The 22,632-nt window shown below is 41.7% G+C and overlaps 1 protein-coding gene across 31 annotated transcripts in view; it reads left to right on the forward strand.

Moving 5' to 3' along the window:
- Window positions 1-22,632, forward strand: part of ABLIM1 (actin binding LIM protein 1) — a 472,724-nt gene that overhangs the window by 416,353 nt on the left and 33,739 nt on the right. For 14 of the 31 annotated variants that reach the window (XM_077454959.1, XM_077454952.1, XM_077454943.1 and 11 more), the window contains 3 exons: window positions 3,975-4,079; window positions 12,696-12,743; window positions 19,193-19,339. In XM_077454959.1, coding sequence (XP_077311085.1) covers window positions 3,975-4,079; window positions 12,696-12,743; window positions 19,193-19,339 — 300 coding nt within the window. The remainder of the gene's footprint in view (window positions 1-3,974; window positions 4,080-12,695; window positions 12,744-19,192; window positions 19,340-22,632) is intronic. The other 17 variants (XM_077454942.1, XM_077454939.1, XM_077454950.1 and 14 more) reach the window with 5 other exon arrangements.

Here is a 22,632-nt window from a genome sequence, read left to right on the forward strand (position 1 = left end):
TGCACAAATATTGTGTGACAGAAAGTATTACAACGACCACCATTTTATTCTCTAGGGTGTTAGAAAAAAATATCTATATGATGTTTGGGGGTTCTGAATAATTTTCTAGCAAAAAAAATGTTTTTAACTTGTAAACCACAAATCTCAGAAAGAGCCTTGGTCCTTAAGTAGGTAAAGACTGTTGGGGTCTAAGAGCCACACACCAACACCGCAAGGGCCACAGGTTGGGCATCAGGGAATAGACAATTAAAAGAAAAAAAAACAATGGCCCATTTACACTATTGTGTTGTGGTAACCTATGGTAAAACACAAATTTTTCTGTTCCTTACTGCAACACACAATAAATCATGGGTTTGCTGCGGTAGACGGGGTTGTCAAAAATGGTGCAGGCGCAGTTTCTTGTGGATTAGGAAACATTGACAGTAGGTTTAGAAACAATGGCCTTAACGCAACACATACACATGTGATAAAAGGGCCCTTAGTGAATAGGTCCTCAAATATAAAGTGGAAACTGTGAGCGCAAGATTTCCATCAATGATGTTATGTAATGGCTCGTTTATGTCCTAATCTGATCTAGTAGAAAGGTTGCACTGCATAGAACTAAGAGCAGATGTTCAATGACATGCTGGAATCTTTTAGGGACTTGTATTAAAATGTATTGAAAGACAACACTTTTTTTATTTTAGTTTTGAATACAGTGGCAAGGCGTCAGAACCCCTGTCAGGTTTTTGTTGCTTGATAATTTTTTTGGGCAGTGAGGAGAGCTGGATTGCTCGATGAATATCTAAAGGTTCAAACGTTTTTGTATTGGAGTTAACTGGAAGCTCTATTTTTTTTTTTAACTCCACGTATAAAAGTCCAGAATGGTATTTTATTTAGAATTGTGAAGGAAAACCAATGCTTTTTGGAGTTGAAAGATCAACACATTTCAGAGATTATGAAAGACCCTTTCTTTAAGATTAAAAGGATACAAAGTCTGAAATCTGGACCAGACATTAGTATCAAGGGCATGGGTAAGTTATTGCTGATATATCAATTGGAAGCCTTGTGTCTTGCTTGGACCCTTCCCTGTGCCCTTTAGGTGGGTGTTAATGCTGGAAGCAGAGGTGGCCTCCCCATCAAATGATCACTGTGATTGGCTCTCAGAGCAGTCGCATGATCAGGAGTCCCATCCAGCTGGTTTCTGATCACAAACAGAGATCAGAAGCTGTCAGCGAGCTGGGAGCACATTATCATAACACAACCTTGGACCTACATGGATGTATATGTACGATGACTGAGCATTGTTTGGCTGTACTTCTCCTATGGATCACAGGAGTGAGATTCATTTTGAACTGCTGTGACCCGTTTTCAGCAGAAAGAGCGCTGAAGTTCACTCTCTGTTGACATCACAGAAATCAGACCAAGCACCGTGTCATCCCGACAATGGGAGTCTGTATCCGCCAGGTGCCTGGACTGATACCCCTCTCAGCAAGCCGCTGAGGGCCTGAGCCAGCCGCGCCCACCCCTCCACAGCCCAGCGCTCCAGTAAGTATGGAGGAGGCAGAGTGGAGAGCTGCTGATTGACAGTCAGCAGCTTTCTGCTGGGGAAACTGTCAGAACCGAGTGATCGGTGGTGTTCGATCGCTCCGTTCTCTTTTAAGGCCCATCTGCCGCATATACACTGTATAACCAAAAGTATTGGGACACCTGCATTTACTCACACATGAAATTTAATGGCATCCCAGTCTTAGTCTATAACAGCTTCAACTCTTCTGGGAAGGCTGTACACAAGGTTTAGGAGTGTGTCTATGGGAATGTTTGATCATTCTTCCAGAAACGCATTTGTGAGGGCAGGCACTGATGTGGAAGAGAAGGCCTGGCTCACAGTCTCTACTCTAATTCATGCCAAAGGTGTTCTATCGGATTGATGGGCAGGCCAGTCAAGTTCCTCCACCTCAAACTCGCTCATCCAAGTCTTTATGGACCTTGCTTTGTATACCGGTGCACAGTCATGTTGGAACAGGAATGGGCCATCCCCAAACTGTTCCCACAAAGTTGGGAGCATAAAATTGTCCAAAATGTCTTGGTATCCTGTCGCCTTAAGTGTTCCCTTCACTGGAACTAAGGGGCCCTACTCCTGAAAAACAACTCCACACCATAATCCCCCCTCCACCAAATGATCTGGACCAGTGCACAAAGCAACGTCCATAAAGACATGGATGGGTGAGTGTGTAGGAACTTGACTGGCCTTCACAGAGTCCTGACCTAAATCCAATAGAACACCTAAGGGATGAATTAGAGCGGAGACTGTGAGACAAGCTTTCTTGTCCAACATCATTGCCTGACCTCACAAATGCGCTTCTGGAAGAATGGTCAAACATTCCCATAGACACACTCCTAAACCTTGTGGACAGCCTTCCCAGAAGAGTTAAAGCTGTTATAGCTGCAAAGGGTGGGGCAACTCACTATTGTACTCTACGGACTAAGACTGGGATGCCATTAAAGTTCATGTGCGTGTAATGGCAGGTGTCCCAATACTTCTGATAATATAGTGTATGTGTTATGGTGGTGAGAAAAAGCTTTTCTATAAACTAAAGTGAGACATATGTCTCCCGATTGAACAAATAGAAATAAAATATAATTTCTTTATACTCTTTTCTTATCCAGATTGCAGACTTTTTCAGTCTTGATGAAAGAGGACTTTTCCTTGGCTATTTTAAATAAAATAACATTATGGAGTTTTCCACCTAAAGTGGCGTTTCAATTTTACTTGTTTTGATGACAGCTGTCTAACGGGAATTCTCTAAATTTTGTCCTCCATGATTAAGCCCTGTGGGTGGGGTGAAATTCATTGAGGGCGTGGCCTGGGTGGAGTTGGGCTGAAGTCGCCCTCCTGATTCACCTTTCGGGCTGGTTTAGTGTGCGCCAGTGTTTCTCCCTTATATACATTATACTAAATTTTGAGTGATTTCATCTCACTTATTTTCTATTATGCTGCGTGCACACGACCGGACAGTTCGACGAACCAGGTCTGACGGTCTTCCCGACGGACTTTCGGCAGAGTTCAGATGGACTTTCTGAAGGAACGAACTTGGCCACACACGACCGCACTAAGTCCGTTCGAAAGTCAGTTCGTTTTGAATGTGATGATGTAAATGGGACTAAACAAGGAAGTTCAATAGCCAGTAGCCAATAGCTGCCCTTGCGTCGTATCTGGTCCGTCAGACTAGCACACAAACTAACGTTTTTTCCGATTTTTTTTGTCCGTCGGATAGATTTGAAACATGTTTTATTTCTAGGTCCGTCTGACTTTTGGGGAAAAAAAGTCCACTGGAGCCCACACACTATCGAATTGTCTGACGGATTCCGGTCCGCAGGACCAAGTCTGCCGGAAAGTCCGATCGTGTGTAGGCGACATAAGACAGGGAGTGAAGAAAGATCTCCCCAATGGGACAGAGATGAAAGCAAACCTGACAGAGTTACAACGTATAACCAGTCCCCATCCCAGATACATTGAAAAAAAGGCTTTAGATTTGATGTCATTTTCTCATTGTGTTTGTTCTTGTTTTAAAGGCAAGTAAAATAGGATTTCCTGTTTAATTTGTTTCTTGAACCTCATTGATACATGTATGGAGTCACTTTAGTAATCCACCCTCGATATGTCCAACCTAGAACCTGGAAAGTTCTGTAGCAGGAATGACTGTGTGATATACATTAACCACCCAATAACACAATCAAACCAGTTTTCCACCCCGCCCAGGACGCCATGACGGCGCTGTATGGGTCGCTTGTCTCTCCATTGATAACTGACCCTTCATATTTGCTATGGAGTCACTTGTGTTCGGACCGTCCTTGCTTGATTAAAGTTTGGTTTCTTGTTTCATTTCTGTATCGTTTTCTTGCGATTTAATTTCAATCTCCAGCTTATCTTCTGCTCTCTCTTTTTTATTTCTTTTCATTTTTTTTTTTGTGTTTTTTTTTTTTCATTGGAGGCACTGAGCCCAACAGCGGCAGGAATTCCCCTCTCCCCTATCGGCCAGACAGCCGCCCACTAACGCCTACATATGCTCAGGCCCCCAAACATTTCCATGTTCCAGGTAGGAGGCTGTGCTGTGTCTGTCTGCGTCCTGTCCGAGTGTAGAGTGTAGGAGAATCCGTCTGTTTCTGTGTTTCCATTGTCTTGTTTGCTGGGGAGCCATGCTGTGTGTCGGGGGTTCCGCTGTAGTGCAAACACAATTGTTGTAAGTTGTAGAATGGATATATTGACTCATGGATGATTCCAAGTAAGGGGGGCACAGGCGGTGGCTAGTTGGTTGGAAATTCCATAGTTATTCTAACCTGTAAAGCCAACATTGACAGGACATACCCACTTATAGATTGTGTACATAGCTTTAAAGAATAACTCCACCTTGAACTGGAAATTTAATTTGCAGGATCATGTGCTGATGGGTACAGGAAAATGTCTCGGCCCTCAATGCTTTCAGTGCCAAGGTCCATCACTGTCCTTTGTCCTACACCCAAATATGCATCAGTCTGTCTCTGTATTTTCCTGTCTAAATTAATAGGAAAATGATTGAAAACAGAGCTCCAGCCAAAAATAACAAAAGTGAATAGCCCATTAAAAGCGAAAAAGGAAAGCTTTGATATTCAATTTAAATCCAGAGCTCTCTTTTGCAGCATTTCTTTACTGACACAAGATGTCCTCAGTCTGATGGCAAGCACTGGGGGATTGGGAGACTGAGGAAATGCTTTCTCCTGCCTGTAGCAGACTGATGACATCATCTCAGCCTAGGCAAAGTTGATAACTGGAGTTTAAAGCGGGGTTCCACCCTAAAGTGGAACTTCCGCTCATCGGAACCCTCCCCCCCTCCGGTGTCACAGTTGACACCTTTCAGGGGGGAGGGGGGTGCAGATACCTGTCTAAGACAGGTATTTGCACCCACATCTGGGCATAGGCTCCCGTGGAAGTCTATGCCTCTTCCTGTCCCACCTCGCTGTCTGCTGGGACACACACGGGTCCCAGAGACAGCGCGGACCATTACCATTGCGCTGCGCGACTCGCGCATGCGCAGTAGGGAACCGGGAAGTGAAGCCGCAACTCTTAACTTCCTGATTCCCTCACTGAGAAATGCGGCAGCAGCCGAGAGCCGAGTGATTGATCGGTCTTGGCTGCTGACATCGATGGACCCCGGGACAGGTGAGTGTCCATTTATTAAAAGTCAGCAGCTGTAGTATTTATAGCTGCTGGCTTTTAATATTTTTTTTGTAGGTGGAATCCCTCTTTAAGGACAGCTTTTTGTGGAAGGGAAAAAAATGATATACAGTACAGTGCTGTGAAAAAGTATTTGCCCCTTCCTCATTTTTTATAAATTTTTTGGCATATTTGTCACACTTAAATGATTCAGGTCATCAAACAAATTTTAATATTACACACCTGGGTAAATACAAAATGCAGTTTTTACATGATTTTGTTTACGGGAAAAAAGCTGCCCAAACCTGCCTGGCCAAATGTGAAATTCAGCCACATTGGAGGGTTTTCCAGCATGACCGGCCTGTTTAAGGTCATGCCACAGCATCTCAATCAGATTTATGTCCGGACTTTGACTAGGCCACTCCAAAACCTTAATTTAGATTTTTTTTGAGCCATTCAAAGGTGGTCTTCCTGGTGTGTTTCAGATCATTGTCCTATGGCATAATCCAAATGTGCTTGAGGTCAGGAATGGATGGCCAGACATTCTCCTTCAGAATTTTCTGGTAGAGCATAAGAATTCATGGTTCCATCAATTATGACATGTCGTCCAGGTCCCGACCAGACTATCACACTACCACCACCATGTCTGACTGTTGATATGATGTTCTTGTTATGAAATGCTTTATTCGTTTTACGCCAGATGGACACACTTCCAAAAAGTTAAACTTTAGTCTCTTCAGTCCATAGAATATGTGCGCAAAAGTCTTGGGGATAATCAAGATGGTTTTTGGTAAATGTGAGATGAGCTTTTGTGTTCTTTTTGGTCAGCAGTGGTTTTGGCCCTGGAACTCTTCCATGGATGCCCTTTTTGCCCAATCTCTTTCTTATTCTTGAATTGTGAACATTGACCTTACCTGAGGCAAGTGAGGCCTGCAGTTCTTTAGATGTTGTTCCGGGTTCTGTTATGACCTCTTGGATAAGTCGTCATTGTGCTCTTGGAGTAGTTTCAGTAGGCCGGCCACTCATGGGAAGGTTCACCACTGTTTCAAGTTTTCTGTTTGTGGATAATGGTTCTCACCGTGGTACGCTGGAGTCCCAAAGCCTTAGAAATGTCTTTGTAACCCTTCCTAGAGCGATACATGTGAATGATTGTTTCTCATTTGTTCTTGAATTTATTTAGATCATGATGTGTTGCTTTTTTAGATCTTTTAGCATGCTTCACTTTGTCACACAGCTTCTATTTAAGTGATTTCTTGATTCAATAAGTCTGGCAGTAATCATGTCTGGGTGTGGCAAGTAAAATTTAACTCAACTTTCCAAAAAATGTGGTTCATCACAGTTCATTCATGATTTAGCAGGGGAAGGGGGGCAATTCATTTTTCACATAGAGCCAGGAAGGTTTGGACACTTTTTTTCCTTTAATAAATTAAATCATTTAAAAATGTACTCGGGTTATCTTTATGTAATAAAAATTGTTTGATGATCTGAATCATATAAGTGTGACAAATATGTATGTGTATATATATATATATATATATATATATATATATATATATATATATATATATATATATACTACACACTATATTACCAAAAGTATTGGGATGCCTGCCTTTATACACACATGAATTTCATCCCAGTCTTAGTCCGTAGGGTTCAATATTGAGTTGGCCCACCCTTTGCCGCTAAACCAGCTTCAACTCTTCTGGGAAGGCTATCCACAAGGTTTAGGAGTGCATCTATGGTAAGGTTTGATGATTCTTCCAGAAGCACATTTGTGAGGTCAGGCACTGGTGTTGCATGAGAAGGCCTGGCTCGCAGTCTCTGCTCTAATTCATCCCAAAGGTGTTCTATGAGGTTGAGGTCAGGACTCTGTGCAGGCCAGTCAAGTTCCTCCAACCCAATGGTCAAACATTCCCATAGACACACTCCTAAACCTTGTGGACAGCCTTCCCAGAAGAGTTGAAGCTGTTATAGCTGCAAAGGGTGGGCCAACTCAGTATTGAACCGGACTAAGACTGGGATTCCATTTGCATTAATTACCTCATTTACATCAAGTTATTCTAAAAAGAGTCAAGGAAAATAATATATTCTCCCTCAAATAGGCAAAGACAGTGTTGTATGTTCAGAGAGCCATAGAAATGGGCACAGCAGAGAAGACGTTTGTGGATTGCAGAGCCGTAGAGTTGAATAGCTCCCTCCTGTTGTTAATGCATACAAAGTGATGGACAGTGCGACTTACTGTATGCCCACCAATCACATGGCAGTATTCTCTATGAACTAAACTGGGTTTTGCTGTTGTTTTAATTTCAAATGCTTGGTCAGCAGGGAACATGCCACAAGGAAATGTCAGATTATGGGGCCATCAGTAATCCATGCTGCTCCTTAACACCCTCTAGTGCTTGGTCCTCTGGCTGTTGGCATCCCTGCTCCACAAACAAGGGTCACAAGAATAAACGAGCTGCAAACGGATGATATCACCAGCAATTAGTACAGTAGTAAAAAGGAAAACATCCCTCTTGTCATCCTCCAATGCGTTTCATCCAAAGAAAGAGCTTAATCATTCAAACCTCCACAATTAAGCGGAATGTTATTAGTGTGTGGTCCAATTATTCTTAACAAAATGGCAGTGTTTTATCGATGACACTTTTGGAATGATAGAATTGAGTTTTGATATAAATCATTTTCTTCTTTTTAATGCTAATAGGAGTTATATTAAAGAATATATGTAGGTGTAGTCTTGGGTTTAGAGATTAGGTTGGGGTTAATATCTATATTTGAGGGTCACAGAGAGGATAAAGCTGGAAATACATGTGGCAACAGGAGTGCATGCATAACAGGCACTAGATCTCTTAATGTCTGGAATTGTGAGTGTTCATCTTATTCTTTAAGCTGAGTCATTTGATGGGGCTTCTATTATTATTATTTTTATTATACAGCATTTATATAGTGCCAACAGTTTGCACAGTGCTTTACAAAATAAAGGGAGACAGTACAGTTCAACACAGTTCAGTAGGGTTGGGAGGGCCCTGCTAGTAGGAGCCTACAATCTGAAAGAGAGATAGAAGGGACACAAAAGGTATTAGCTGTGGGGGGATGAGTTGCTAGAGAACTTAAAAGTTCAGCTGTTAGGTAGTTAGGTGGAGATGGAATAGACTTCCCTGAAGAGATGACATTTTATGGATCACATAAAGGCGATCAGAGTAGGAGATCGCTGGACAGATTAGGGTAGGGAGGTCCAGAGGATAGGAGAGGCTCTGGAGAAGTCCTGGATTGCGAGCATTTGAGGAGGGGACAAAGGAGCTTGAGAACAGGGGGTCTTCAAAGGAGAAAAGAGAACAGCTTGGGTGAAATTTTGAGATGAAGTTGGTGATGTAGCTAGGGGCAAAGTTTTGGATGTCTTTGTATGTTGTGGTATTTTCAAAATGTATTTGTTTTTTGAGAGTAAACCAATGAAGGGATTGGCAGAGAGGGGTGGTGAACGCTGAGCAACTGATAAGGCGGATGAGAGGGGCAGCAGCATTCATGATAGACTGAAGGTGGGATAGCCTTTGTAGAAATTGCCCACCGAGGAGGGAGTTGCAGTAGTCAAGGGGAGAGAGCAAGGGAGTGAATTAGAAGTTTGGTGGTGTCATTGACTAAAAAAGGAGCGTGTTTTGGAAATGTTACAGTGGTGAAGTCAGCAAGATTTGGACTGTGATTAGATGTGCAGCCCGAAGCAAAGGTCTAAGTGCAGAATTATGAGTGAGTTACCAGGTGGACTAGAGTTTGTGGTGGATAATGCCTCAGGCCTTACTGCCCCCAGGGATAGGGGATAGGGGTATCCTAACAGTCAAAAGAGAAGAAAGAACAAAAGGTTGGTACCAACCTTGTGCATTATACTTGGATATATTTTATTACAAAATTAAGTTAAAAAGCTACTCACAAATGTATGGAAGAAACTCATGATACAAATAATCTCCAGATGACACCAATTGGTCTATGACAAAAGACACCAACTAGATGGTAACAGAGGAGATTTCAGGGGCCACTGCCGGCTGACACGTTTCGAAGCAATACCTTCCTCAGAGCCCAGCCCTGGGCTCTTAGGAAGAAGGTATTCCTTCAAAACAAAACTTATAGACGCCAGATCTCTCCATAAAGTCTACCTGTCTCTGCCTGTTGCTGTCACAAGGATGTTTACTGTTTATATACACCACTAATGTATTTACCGGAAATTAAGCAATTTGCCACCCACAATTTTCATTGACTACCAGAACTTGGTCGATTGCGCAGTCAAGCGGTCAATTTACAGCTATACACGGTAAGGGCACTTATCCTAATTGCCCCTTTACCCTGACCTAACCTAACTCACCCTCTCCCTCCTCAGATGCATACTCGCCTTCGATCCGAAAGCCGTAGCCTCTGGTGTGTATGCATCTGTGTAGGAAGGGGTTGGTTAATTCAGGGTAAATGGAGGAAAGGGGTAATTGTGTCCTTTGTTTTCAACTTGCACTTATCCTTTAATACAGTTTATTAAAAGGCTGGATTGCAATGGAATTAAAAACAGGAAAAAATTACAGCAATTTGGTGAAATTGAGTGTCAGATTTTTCTGCCATGTTCAGTCAGTGCAAAACCATATGCTCATTTAAAACCACTACTACTTTATCAAATTGCCACATGTATGACCAGCGTAATGGTATCACATGGTGTCACACTGCATCGTTACATCAATTTGCATAGTTGGCTACATAGTACATTACATTGAACTTTACATACTGTAGTTCGCTTTCTATATTTTCAAATGCAACTGTTTTATTTTCTATGGTTTAACAAATAATTTTTATCTCTCCAGTTAAAGTGGTATTAAACCCAAAAGCAAACATTTATTACATTGCAACTTACCATTTCCAAAAGGCTGTGGCTGCATTCATCTTATTTTTTAGGCTTTCATTCTTCTATTTTCATCTGGTGATCCAGCCAGTAAGTCTGTTTTTCAAAAGAACAAGCTTTCCAGCAGAATGTATCAAACAGAGATGAGACAAACCATTTATCACTGACAAGGGTGCTTACAAGAGTCAGCTTTTATTTATATATGTAAAACCTTTATTCCAACAGGAAAAAAACAGTTTGCTTTAACTGCTTTTAAAGTACTAGCTGGAGGTTGGTTTCACAGCTAACACTCGTTGCCATTTTTTATTCCCGGCCGATTCGGCTGGACTTTTTGCTTTTCTGGCTGTATGCAGGGCTGACGCTTTTAGTGACCCATATGGATGGCTAGTGGGGTTTCCATCTATGGCTGTGACTTTCATCAATTCCCTTCACATTATCCTGACCTACAGGGTTTAAATTGAGCTATCCTCCTGTGTAAAGAAAGCTATCAATCTTATTCATATCCTGTTTGTATATTTACTGTGTGCTATCTCCACATCAATCTTCCGCTCCATCTGCTTTTTTGGGTTAATATATAATGAACACCAAGTGGGTCCTGAAGAAGCTCAGTTTGGATGAAACGCGTTTATCCCACCATCGCCTTTGGCTCTGTTGGTTGTATAACAAATTTGGCAGCATTTTTTCACATGTTTTTAGACTGTACACCCTGATTTTAACCTGTGTATAATAAATATTGTTGTTTTTAAGCACATTTCTTTTTTGTGTACTATTTTGCTAGGCCCGTGCCACCCCTAGTGGGAGGTTCGAGGATACCCTGTTATTTACATATAACACTCCTCCATCCCTCCAGACTGATAATGCTGCTGTCCACAGGTGCTCTTTTTCCAGAGTGGGGGCGTTGTAATACAGGAGGTGTGTTACTGGCCAGAACACCAGGTGAACACAGAGGGAAAAAAAAAGAAAATGAATGCAGCCACCACATCTAATGATCAGTAAGCTGCAGTATATCACATTTTTGGTTTTGGGTTTAATGCCACTTTAACAAACTGCTACTACAGCATTGGGGGCTCAGGCTCAGCTCATTTTTTTCATAGCTGTACCTCTGGATTTTGTTTTACATCTATATTTTGCATTGTGGGAAAAGGGTACCCAAAAATGCACAGTCCTAAAAAGTATAATGCCGCGTACACATGATCGGACATTCCAACAACCAAACTGTGGATTTTTTTTTTTGAGGGATGTTGGCTCAAACTTGTCTTGCATACACACGGTCACACAATGTTGTCAGACATTCCAAACGTCAAGAACGCGGTGACGTACAACACGTACGACGAGCCAAGAAAAATGAAGTTCAATAGCCAGTGTGGCTCTTCTGCTTGATTCCGAGCATGCGTGTACTTTTGTGCGTCGGAATTGTGTACACAAGTCTCGTCTGAAAATTTGAGAACCTGCTATCAAACAGTTGTTGTCGGAAATTCCGACAGCAAATGTCCGATGGAGCATACACACGGTTGGAATTTCCGACAACAAATCTTCGATGTGAGCTTTTTGTCGGAAAATCCTATTGTGTGTACGGCCCATAAGGCTGACCATACATTATACAATTATCTTGTAAAAATTTCCTTTAGATTTACCAAAACCATATAATATGAGGTCAGACCTAAACACTTTTAATTTGTATGCAATCAGGCAGGCCCTTGCACTACATAGTTGAAGGTAAAACTAAAAGAAATTAAATAAGAAAATTGTATAATGTATGGCCAGCTTAGGGGTCGATTTACTAAAACTGGAGAGCGCAAAATCTGTTGCAGCTCTGCATAGAAACCAGTCAGCTTCCAGTTCAGTGGCGGCCCATCCATTAGGGGTGCCCCCACCCATGGGCTTTCACACTACAGTGGTGCGCTGGCAGGACGTCAGAAAAAAGTCCTGCCAGCAGCTTCTTTGGAGCGGTGAAGGAGCGGTGTGTTTACCGCTCCTCCATCGCTGCTCCCCATTGAAATCAATGTGGGCCGCACTGTAATACCGCCGGCAAAACGCCGCTATTGCGGTGTATTGCCGGCAGTTTTAACCCTTTTGCGGCCACTAGCGGGGGGTAAAAGCGCCCCACTAGCGGCCGAAATGCGCAGAAAATCCGGCGGTGTGGTGTGAAAGGGGTCTAATTGAACAAGCTGTATTTAGAAGCTGATTGGCTACCATGCAGAGCTACACCCGATTTTGCACTGTTCAGTTTTAATAAATAAACCCCTGTTTATAGAATTTATAAAAGGCTGTAATATTAGTACATCGGTTGACCTAAAAATAAACTGGGAAAAAAATGGTTTTATCATAAATCCTTTGAAATGCTTCATCCACCCAGCTGGATGGTATTTTGCCTGCAGCTCCAGTTGTCTCAAAAAAGAAACGTATACATTTCTGTTGGGTTCTTCCATGCTTCGTGTCTCCATCTGTCTTATGTCTTTTTTGCCAATAATATATGATGATATCTCTTCAGTTTTTTTGACATCTGTTTGTTTTATGTGTAGTGTGGCAAAACGACTTTCTCATTATTACCCCGACTTTCAAAGCCGGTGTTGTTGCAATTTCTCGGTGACTCTGTCGTCTGTTGGAGTTTCCGATGCTGGCTAACAAATTCTTTCTTTCTTTCCGCAGACCAAGGCGTGAACATGTACCGGAAGCCCCCCATCTACAAACAGCAAGGTAAAGTTTTCCCTGAATTGCAGATAGTCATTTCTGCCTGTTGCTTTACATTTGTGGCCTGGCCTATGCATGTCCATCTTCTCAGTGGTCCCACCGACACTGCGTGGCTTAGCGCAACCAATATTTTGCTTCCTAAAAATTGATCTTTTTTATTTAATTAAATGTAGATCCTCAATACTTCATTATGTGTCACATCACCCTAAACTCCCACTTGTCATGCAGATGCAGTAAAAAAAAGTAATGTATATATATAAAAAAAAATTATGTATATACATGTATGATATTTTTTTTTTTATAAACGTAAAATGTCTTTAACCAAATATACCCAAATCTGGGTGTGAGATTGCAGATTTCCTGCTGTTGGCACTCAGTGGGTAACATTTAACCCAAATCGTTGCAGTGGTAGAACCAAATTAACCAGAACAACCGGCTCATTTCATTGTGACTGGAGCTAGTTTCAGTTGCTAATTGGAGGTTGGTAGGAAATCCTACTAATCGATGATGGTTGGGTCTCTTAAGCCTAGGCTGGCCATACATTATACAATGTTCTTCTACAATTTTGTTTAGATTGAACAAAACCATTTAATATGAGGTCAAACCTGAACACTTTCAATTTGTATGCAATCAGGCAGGCTCCTGCACTACATAGTTGAAGGTAAATCTAAAGGAAATTGAATAAGAAAATTGTATAATGTATGGCCAGCCCTAGAAGAAAAAGAGTTTGGTTTAGCAAGAAATTCCACCATGCACTTTCTGATTTCTCGCTGGATGCGTACAGACTGATCAATGTCCCCTACAGCTCCAATTATCTGTAAACGTATGAATCTCTGCCATCCCATCTCATATCTCTGTAACATTGTCTTGTTTTATTTTGTTTCATGGTGTGTTGTGTGTGTCACCCTCCTAACATGATATGTGCCCTGCGGCCTCATCGTATTTTCTCAGTAAGTACTTAGCTTCCTCAATCCCACAAAGCGCTTCTGGGCACTTGGCTTAGTCTGTTCTTCTCATTTCCTGCACTCCCACTCTTTAACACCTCTATAAAATTCAGGATACCTTAGCATGTCCCTGTGAATCTTCGTCTCTCCATTGTTACATTTTATCATAAAAAAAAATCAGGGAAGAGAAAGAAATGGATGGAGAGTAGAAGGATCACACAGAAAATGAAATAGAATAGAAATGTTTTCTCTGCACGCACTAGGCCTGTAAATACAAATAATAGAAAATAAAACATTTGTGTAGATATCCAATACACATCCAATTTTTTATATAGTGTACAAAGCGCCTCGGTCTCTCCATCACTCTGTTCTGAGACGGGGCTTCGGGGTCCTGTATTGTGTGTAAAATCACAAATCGCCACCAGAGAGCGCCAGAGCCACATAAAGATTCATGTGCACAGTGCAACTAAGAACGTTTATTTGTCCAACATTCAGATTTCATGTTCTTTCCACTTCATTTCTTCCTTACTGCTTCTTCCCTTACAACTTTCTTTTTCTGACCTTCCCTTTCCTTTCTTTCCCTTCGTTCATTGCAACTTCTTTTGTTTCTCTTCCTTTCCCTTACATTGCTTTCCCTCTTCCCTGCCTTGCAATCCTTTCCCTTAAGCCCCTTTCCTTTTTCTTCCTTCCAACTTTACTTTGCTTCTCTTTTTGTTCTTTTCCTTCCAACTTCCTTTTGTTGTTTTCTTCCTTTTTATTTCCCTTTCCTTTTTTTCTTTTTCCTTTCCTCTTCTTTTTCTTTATTTTCACTTTTCCTTTTTTAAATTACCTTTTCTTTCCTTTTTTTTTTTTCATTTGCTTTCTGTTCATTTTCCTTTTTTCCTTTCCTTCCCATTTTATTCCATTGCTCTCCTTTTCCTTACCTTTTTCCCCCATATCTTTCTTTCCTTACCTTACCTAGCCCTTCCTTTTCTTTCCTTAACTTCCCTTTCCTTTTTCTTTTCCTTTATTTTCCTCTCCCTTCCTTTCTATTTCCTTTCATTCCCTTCTCCTCCCCTTTTTTCCTTTTCTTTCCCTTTTCTTTATTTTTTCCCCGCATCTGTCCCCCGCCCTCTCTGTACTGAGAACCGAGCGATCAAACACTGCCGATGACTTGGTTCTCACAGATGCCTGAGCGGAGAGCTGCTGACTGCCAGTCAGCGTCTCTCCTCTCTGCTCCTCCACACTCATTAGAGCAATGAGCTGTGGAGGGGTGGGGAGCGGCCTTCTCAGTGGCTCTCTGAGACTGCCATCAATTAAGGCAGCTGGCAGATCCAGACTTGGGAAGTCGGGATGACGCGCTGCTTCGACTAATGGCAGTGATGTCAGCGGAGAGCGGACTTCAGACTGATCTTCGCTAAAAACATGTGACAGGAGTGCAAAACGAATTGCACTTCTGTGACCCAGAGAAGAAGCCCAGTCTAAAAAGCTCAGACTGGACTTCTCCTTTAACAAAGCGTGTCTGAAGCCATGTTTTGAAACAAGTGCAAACTAGCCCTTACTTTCATTTTCCTTTCCTTTCTTTTGCTTCACTTGCCTTCCCCGTTCTTTCCTTGCTCGTCCTTTCTCTTCCTTTCCATTCTTTTTTTTTAAAAATTTTTCCTCCTTTTTCCTTTCCTTTTTTTCATTCATTTAATTTCCTCTCCTATCACTTCCGCTACACTACCTTCCTATGATTTTGCTTTGCCTTCCTTTCCTTTACTCTCTCCTAACCTCTCACATCCCTGCATTTTTTTTCCTTTTCTTTCCTTTCTTGCATTTCCATTTCTTCCCTTTTCCCTTTCTTTATGTTTGCTTCATTTTCTTCTCCCGTTCTCTGTTTTCTAGACCCATCCCTTAATTTTCTTTCTACTCCTTTCCCTTCCCATCCTTTCTTTTCTATTCCCTTGCTTTCCCTTCCCTTTGTTTCCCTTCTTTCTTGTTGTATTTATTATTTCTTTAACTTTTCTTTTCTCCTTTCCTGTCATTACTCATGCACTCACACATATGCACACATACACACCTATAGAAGATACAGCATCTGTCAGCATCATTAGTTTAGAAGACACAGGGGAAGGACGTTACAATTAGTAGCTTTATCCCCAGCACTGTATGGTCAGCTGTTTAGGGCTCCTGCCTGATCCCCTCTCCTTCTCTGCCACTAATTCTTTATAATCCTCTAACTTTCTGGGTGGTTCTGATTTGTGCATGAGCCTCTCTTGGATCTGTCTTGGTACTGCAGGCTTTGTGGGTTACTGTGCACCAGGAACAGGTGGGATCCTCTCCTTAGCGGGGTCACTTAGGTAGAGTCAGGTAGTGTCAGGGACAGGAGAGAGAGGCAAACTTGTGTCTTCCCTGCTGTCACCTCTGTGGGACTGCGCTGTGACATATTTATGTTTCAACATAAAACGCTATGCAAATCTTAAGAGATTGGCTTATCCCTTTAAGAAAATAAGGCCTTTAGGGATGAACTAAATCCAGAACAGAACTGCTTCTAATTTCTGGCTTTTGGAATCTGGAGCCTCAACTAGGATTGTGAGGAAATATTAGGATTGCGTAAAATTTCAGAGACAGGGATTGTGGCCAGATGTTTATAGAACATATGAAGATAAAAAAATAGAATTGCAGAAAAAAAGTCTGTTTTGTGTGTGTGTGTGTGTGTGTGTGTGTGTGTGTGTGTGTGTGTACAGTGACGAAAATAATTATTTGATCCCCTTCAAATTTTGTACGTTTGTCCACTTACAAAAGACATGAAGGGTCTATATTTGTTACAGATGAATTTAAATGATAGAGACAGAATATCAACAAAAAATCCAGAAAAAGCACATGATACAAAAGTAAAATAAGTATTTGATCCCCTACCAACCAACAGTAATTCTGGCTCCCACAGACTGGCTACAGTATGTGCTCATGTGGTACACAGATTAGTCCTGTCAATTTAAGACGGTCCGCCTAATGACAATGCGTTATGTGTATGACACCTGTCCACAGAATCTCTTTCTTCCATTCAAACCTACCATCATGGGCAAGACCAAAGAGCTGTCAAAGGATGTCAGGGACAAGACTGTAGACCTGCACAAGGCTTGAATGGGCTACAAGACCAGCAACAAGAAGCTTGGTGAGAAGGAGACAACCGTTGGAGTGATTGTTTGCAAATGGAAACAATACAAAATAACCATCAGTTGCCCTCAGTCTGGAGCTCCATTCAAGTTTTCTCCTTATGGGGTAAGGATGGTCATGGGAAAAGTGAGGGATCAGCCCAGAACTACATGGGAGGGGCTTGTGAATGATCTCAAGGCAGTTGGGACCACAGTCGCCAAACAAACCAATGGTAAAACAATACACCGCCATGAATTGAAATCCTGCAGCACCCGCAAAGTCCCCCTCCTCAAGAAGGCACATGTACAGGCCTGTCTGCAGTTCGCCAATGAACATCTAAATGATTCAGAGAAGGATTGGGAGAAAGTGCTGTGGCCATATGAGACCAAAATGAAGCTCTATGGAATTCATTTTGACTCGCTGTGTTTGTAGGAAGAAAATGCTGGTTATGACACTAATAACACCATCCCTATAGTCAAGCATAGAGGTGGAAACATTATGCTTTGGGGCTTTTTCTCTGCTAAAGCTACAGGCCGACTTTGCTGCATTGACGGGCCATGTATTGTAAGATCTTGAATGATAACCTTCTTACCTCAGCCAGAACACTGAAGCTGGGTCGTTGATGGGTCTTCCAGCATGACAATGACCCAAAACATACCACCAAGGCAACAAAGGAGTGGCTCAAGAAGAAGTACATTAAGGTCATGGAGTGGCCTAGCCAGTCCCCAGACCTTAATCCTATATAAAATTTATGGAGGGAGCTGAAACTTTTGAGTTGCCAAGCGACAGCCAAATAACCTTAAGGATTTAGAGCAGATCTGTAAAGAGTGAACCAAAATCCCTCCTGTGATGTATACAAATCTGCTAACCAATTACAAGAAACGTCTTACCTCTGTGCTTGCCAACAAGGGGTTCTCCACCAAGTTATGTTTTGCTTGGGGATCAAATACTTATTTTTTTTTTTAATTACATTTCTTGGAATAAATTTAGATTAAAGAGTGTCAGTCTCATTTAGTGACAATATGTTTGCTAAACATTTTTGTGCATATTAGTGTTTGTACATTCCCTAGCCGCATATATCCATGCTTTTTAATGTTTTGAATACTGTTTCCAGCTCAGTGACTCTCTAAAGCCTAGATAAGAATGGAAAACCCCCTAAACTTGCACCTTCCAATGAACTGCAATGTCAGATCCCATACTGTCCAGACTGGTCCTCTTAAAAGAGACCTTACAGGTTTATGTCACCAAAATTCTAGAAAAAACTTTAGGGTTTGTTTCCCTGACCTGCCTATCACTACACCATTTTTGGGCTTAAACTTTTATAAACTCATAATCTGAAAATAATTACCAGAGAAAGTAGAAGCAGTTTCTAAGCTGTTGAATGAAATTCTTGGATTAAGTCTATTGGCCTCTTCTGGGTGAAGCTTATTGCAAGGAAGGAAAAGGTTTTGCTGAAAATCAGAAGCAGCTTTCAGGGCCGGAGACAAATATTTGCTAGAGTTGCAGCGTTCCAGGATCACACAGCGAGGAATGCGCACATTTTCTGCACGATCGCCCATGTCTCCAATTAATGCATTGGCTCCCTCGATGAAGTAGGGTCATGCAGTTGGTGGGGGGGGGGGGGGGTAAGATTTCTTTTAAGTCTGCTATTTACAGATTGCATTGACTGCATTGGTAGCATAACTGCCTGAATTATATTTTAATATCTTTCAAAAATCTCAAATATCAGATTGTAAGTGGCAGGTTCTGCTCTATCAGTCAAAAAGTCTCTACTGCAATGCACAATCTAACATGTTTCAGACACTGGGAGCATAATGGCAATGGGTGGTTGTGTACCTAGTTGTTTGGTTGGTGTTTTGAATGAAAATCCCCCATCACCCCTCCACTCCTCTGAAATGACTGTGTGAAATGAAATGAAGTGATGTCAGGCAGAGGCAGACCAGAGAGGTGGAGCTTGTAGGATAAGGAGGAAGGAGATGGAAGGTCTATTCTATGAAAAGAGGAGTTTTTGACAGGATAATTTTTTGATAATTTTTTTTAAAAAAGTGTAAAAAAACATCAAACTCACTAAATAATGCTTCAAATGTCAAACCCTTTCGTTTTACTAAGTCCAGTTCAATGGAGACAATTTGACATAAATATATAGTCTAGATTTTTAAGTAGACTCGTCCTATAGACTGGTCAGCTATTGGTTTTAGGATTGTGGCCACTTGGGGGGAGTTGTCAGAACTGGACTATTAAGAATAGTGTGGTGATCAGCTGGTTGCAGGGGGGGATGAGATCACACTGTCCTGGTGCACGGGGCTCTTGGTCACATGATGCAACAGGTTGGCATTCCTGCCTTGGCACATTCTCCCCACTGAGCCATACGAATTCCTCCCTGATCCCATCCAGATGCAGCTGCCATGGCAGCCTTCGCCAACAGCTCCGACGATATCATCAAATCCTCCAAGTTTCCAGCTGCCCACGCTCCAGCACCCAATGAAGTCCCAAAGATTGAGACCGACTACTGGCCAGGCCCACCCTCAACCGCCGCCATAGGTAGGCAGACCAAACTGTTCACAACATGGCTCTCTTCCCATGAAACTTTGCCTGTAGGCCCAGGAGGATTGGCAGAGCGGAAAACACATCTGCAGAGGTTTTCAGGAATATGCTGGCTGTAATTTTGAACCTCCCTGAAGATCCGTTTTGGTGAGGCTGTTTATTCTGGCATCATATTATCTTTATGGTGTTCATTAGCTGGGATTGACAGCACTAAAGTCTTTCATTTCTGTTAACGTTGATCAGAGTTGTAACTATGTATAATGGTACTCCACAGCAAAACTATTGCCTCTCTGATCTCTAATTCAATGACAATTCTTCTTCCAATACAGAATACTTACTACTTGCATATCAAGTGTATTGAGAGTTCCAAAATACTGTATATACATGGATTACCTGTATCAAAATGTACTTACCATGTGCTATTGCTTCCTGCATAATTCTCTGTACAAGCAGACAACTGGGCCCCATTGCAGTTGCCCCATTTCCTATGGCTAAGTTACACCCTTGATGTTGATAGATATGAGATGTGGGATTGCTAGCTAAGCACATTATATGTCATCTGAGTTGGTATCTCCTCCATAAGACACATACATACATAATTGGGGATATTTTTGGAAACTGACATACTCCATACAGATTATATGGAAAAAACAGACTTCATGTATTTCAGTCATTTGATGGAAGCTGGTGGATTGCTTTGCCCATGATACATCTTGGAGACTCCTACCCTGAAATCTCCTGCTCTGCTCACATTTACTAGGAGTTTCACTCCTTCAACTGTATACAGTGTAAAATGTGTGAAAAATGTAGTCTCTTATAGCAGTTGGGTGGAGCTGAGGACACAGATGCATAGATCTCAGGGATGGAGCCTCTGAGATATGGGAAACCAGTAGATGCTTCCATAACTGTGATATCATCTTTGTGGGCTAACCCATTCCATTTCCATAAGAATACATTTGTCAGTTTGATATGTTAAAAGATAGTTGCAGATCCACAGTGATCAGATTATAGCTGAAAGTCAACATTTACATTGTATGGTTAAAGGTTTGTAGACACCTGACCATTACAGCTACTGTACATGAGCTTGTTGACAATCCCATTTCAAAACTATGGCCATTAAAATGAAGTTGGTTCCTCCTTTTGAAGCTATAACACTCTCCTGGGAAGGCTGTCCACAAGGCTTTGGGTGTGTCTGTGGGAATTTGCGGCAGTTTGTAAAGTCAGGTACTCATAGCTGTGGTGCAGGGTGTGCCTGGACACAACCTAATCATTCCGAGCAGCACCAATTCCGGCTGCGGATATTTCACCAAAGCCCCCAGACAGTGCTCCTAAAAAAAAAAAATAGTAATAGTAATAAAAAAAAATAACTGACACCAACCTCTGCCCTACTGACAAGTCCACTGCCATACTAACACTGTCCATGTTTTAATACATTTGGGGCGCACACCCTAATGCAATAGGTTGCACACACCTATGCAGGTACTGATGTTGGATGTCTGCTCACAATTGCCAATTCAGTTCATCCCAAAAGTGTTCAGTAGAGTGGAGGTCAGGGTTCTGTGCAGGCCACCCCAGTTCTTCCACACAAATCTGGTTAAACCATGTCTTTTTGGACCTGGCTTTTGCACAGGGGCACAGTCATGTTAGAACAAAAAAGGGTCTTCACCAAACTTCTACCACTATTAATAGTCTTCTTCCTTGGAAACATCTGAACGCAATCATTTAGAGGGGGGACCCATATACTTTTGGCTTAAAGAAAGGTTTGATGGTCAGGTGTCAACAATCTTTTGGCCGTATTGTGTATAGGTTGCCTATTGTGTCATCTTTTTATAGTGAGATGTTTTTTTCTGAAATATTCCCTTGTGTATGTGTACTATTATACAACTCATGAAACAAGTAATATGTCTTCTACTTGCTACATTGATTTTTATGTTTCCATCTTCTCTCCACTTTCTGTGTTCCATGAATGACACGTTACTCTGTGTGGGTTTTTCGCGCTTCATAAAGTGTGATATGCCGGAATCCATAGATCCCAAAGTACTACAGCCATTGTTTGAATCTGGACCATTATAAACTTTGCTTGAAATTTACCAGAATATTTGAATTATTCTGGCCTTCAGATTTTAGATTCCTCTGCACTTACATTAATTGTGGATCTTGAGGATCTGTAAATCTTTCGATCTTAAAAGCTGCATTTATCCGTAATGCGTAAAGAACAACCTCAGTCAAATATATTTTTCATTTTAGATTAAATGGAAGGTTAAAATCAATTTCCACTTTGGGTAGACATTCCCTATTTTCTGCCCTGGTGACCACCCAGGATGATAGAAGAACAAGTAAGATGAAATCCCACCTTTGACGATTGATTTATGCCTTCCATACTCTATCCAAAACTAAAAAAGCAAAGGTTTTGGTTTCACATCCCCTTTAAGCCACAATGTACACGATGTGGGGACAAAGAAGACTTCAAGATAAACTTTTGGCCCCAATTCATACTTAAAGTTAATTCAACGCTAAACTCTTGGGCCCACACAGCTCCCCACTGTTATATATGATTGGTCACAATGCATGCCCTTAAAGTGAGGCAGGAACATTACTGAAAACTGATGTCTGCACTGATGTCGTGTATATACAGTATCTCACAAAAGTGAGTACACCCCTCACATTTTTGTAAATATTTTATTATGTCTTTTTATGTGACAACACTGAAGAAATGACACTTTGCTACAATGTAAAGTAGTGAGTGTACAGCTTATATAACAGTGTAAATTTTCTGTCCCCTCAAAATAACTCAACAGACAGCCATTAATGTCTACACCGCTGGCAACAAAAGTGAGTACGCCCCTAAGGGAAAATGTCCAAATTGGGCCCAATTAGCCATTTTCCCTCCCTGTTGTCATGTGACTCGTTAGTGTTACAAGGTCTCAGGTGTGAATGGGGAGCAGATGTGTTAAATTTGGTGTTATCGCTCTCACTCTCTCATACTGGTCACTGGAAGTTCAACATGGCATCTCATGGCAAAGAACTCCCCGAGGATCTGAAAAAAATAATTGTTTCTCCACATAAAGATGGCCCAGGCTATAAGAAGATTGCCAAGACCCTAAAACTGAGCTGCAGCATGGTGGCCAAGACCATACAGCAGTTTAACTGGACAGGTTCCAATCACTTTTGTTGCCAGTGGTTTAGACAGTAATAGGCTGCGTCTTGAGTTATTTTAAGGGGACAGCAAATCTACACTGTTATATAAGCTGTACACTCACTACTTTACATTGTAGCAAAGTGTAATTTCT

This window comes from Lithobates pipiens, unplaced genomic scaffold (genome assembly GCF_037356315.1).
Source record: "Lithobates pipiens isolate NorthernLeopardFrog02 unplaced genomic scaffold, aLitPip1_a1.2 Scaffold_25, whole genome shotgun sequence".
In the NCBI taxonomy this organism is placed as follows: Eukaryota; Metazoa; Chordata; class Amphibia; order Anura; family Ranidae; genus Lithobates; species Lithobates pipiens.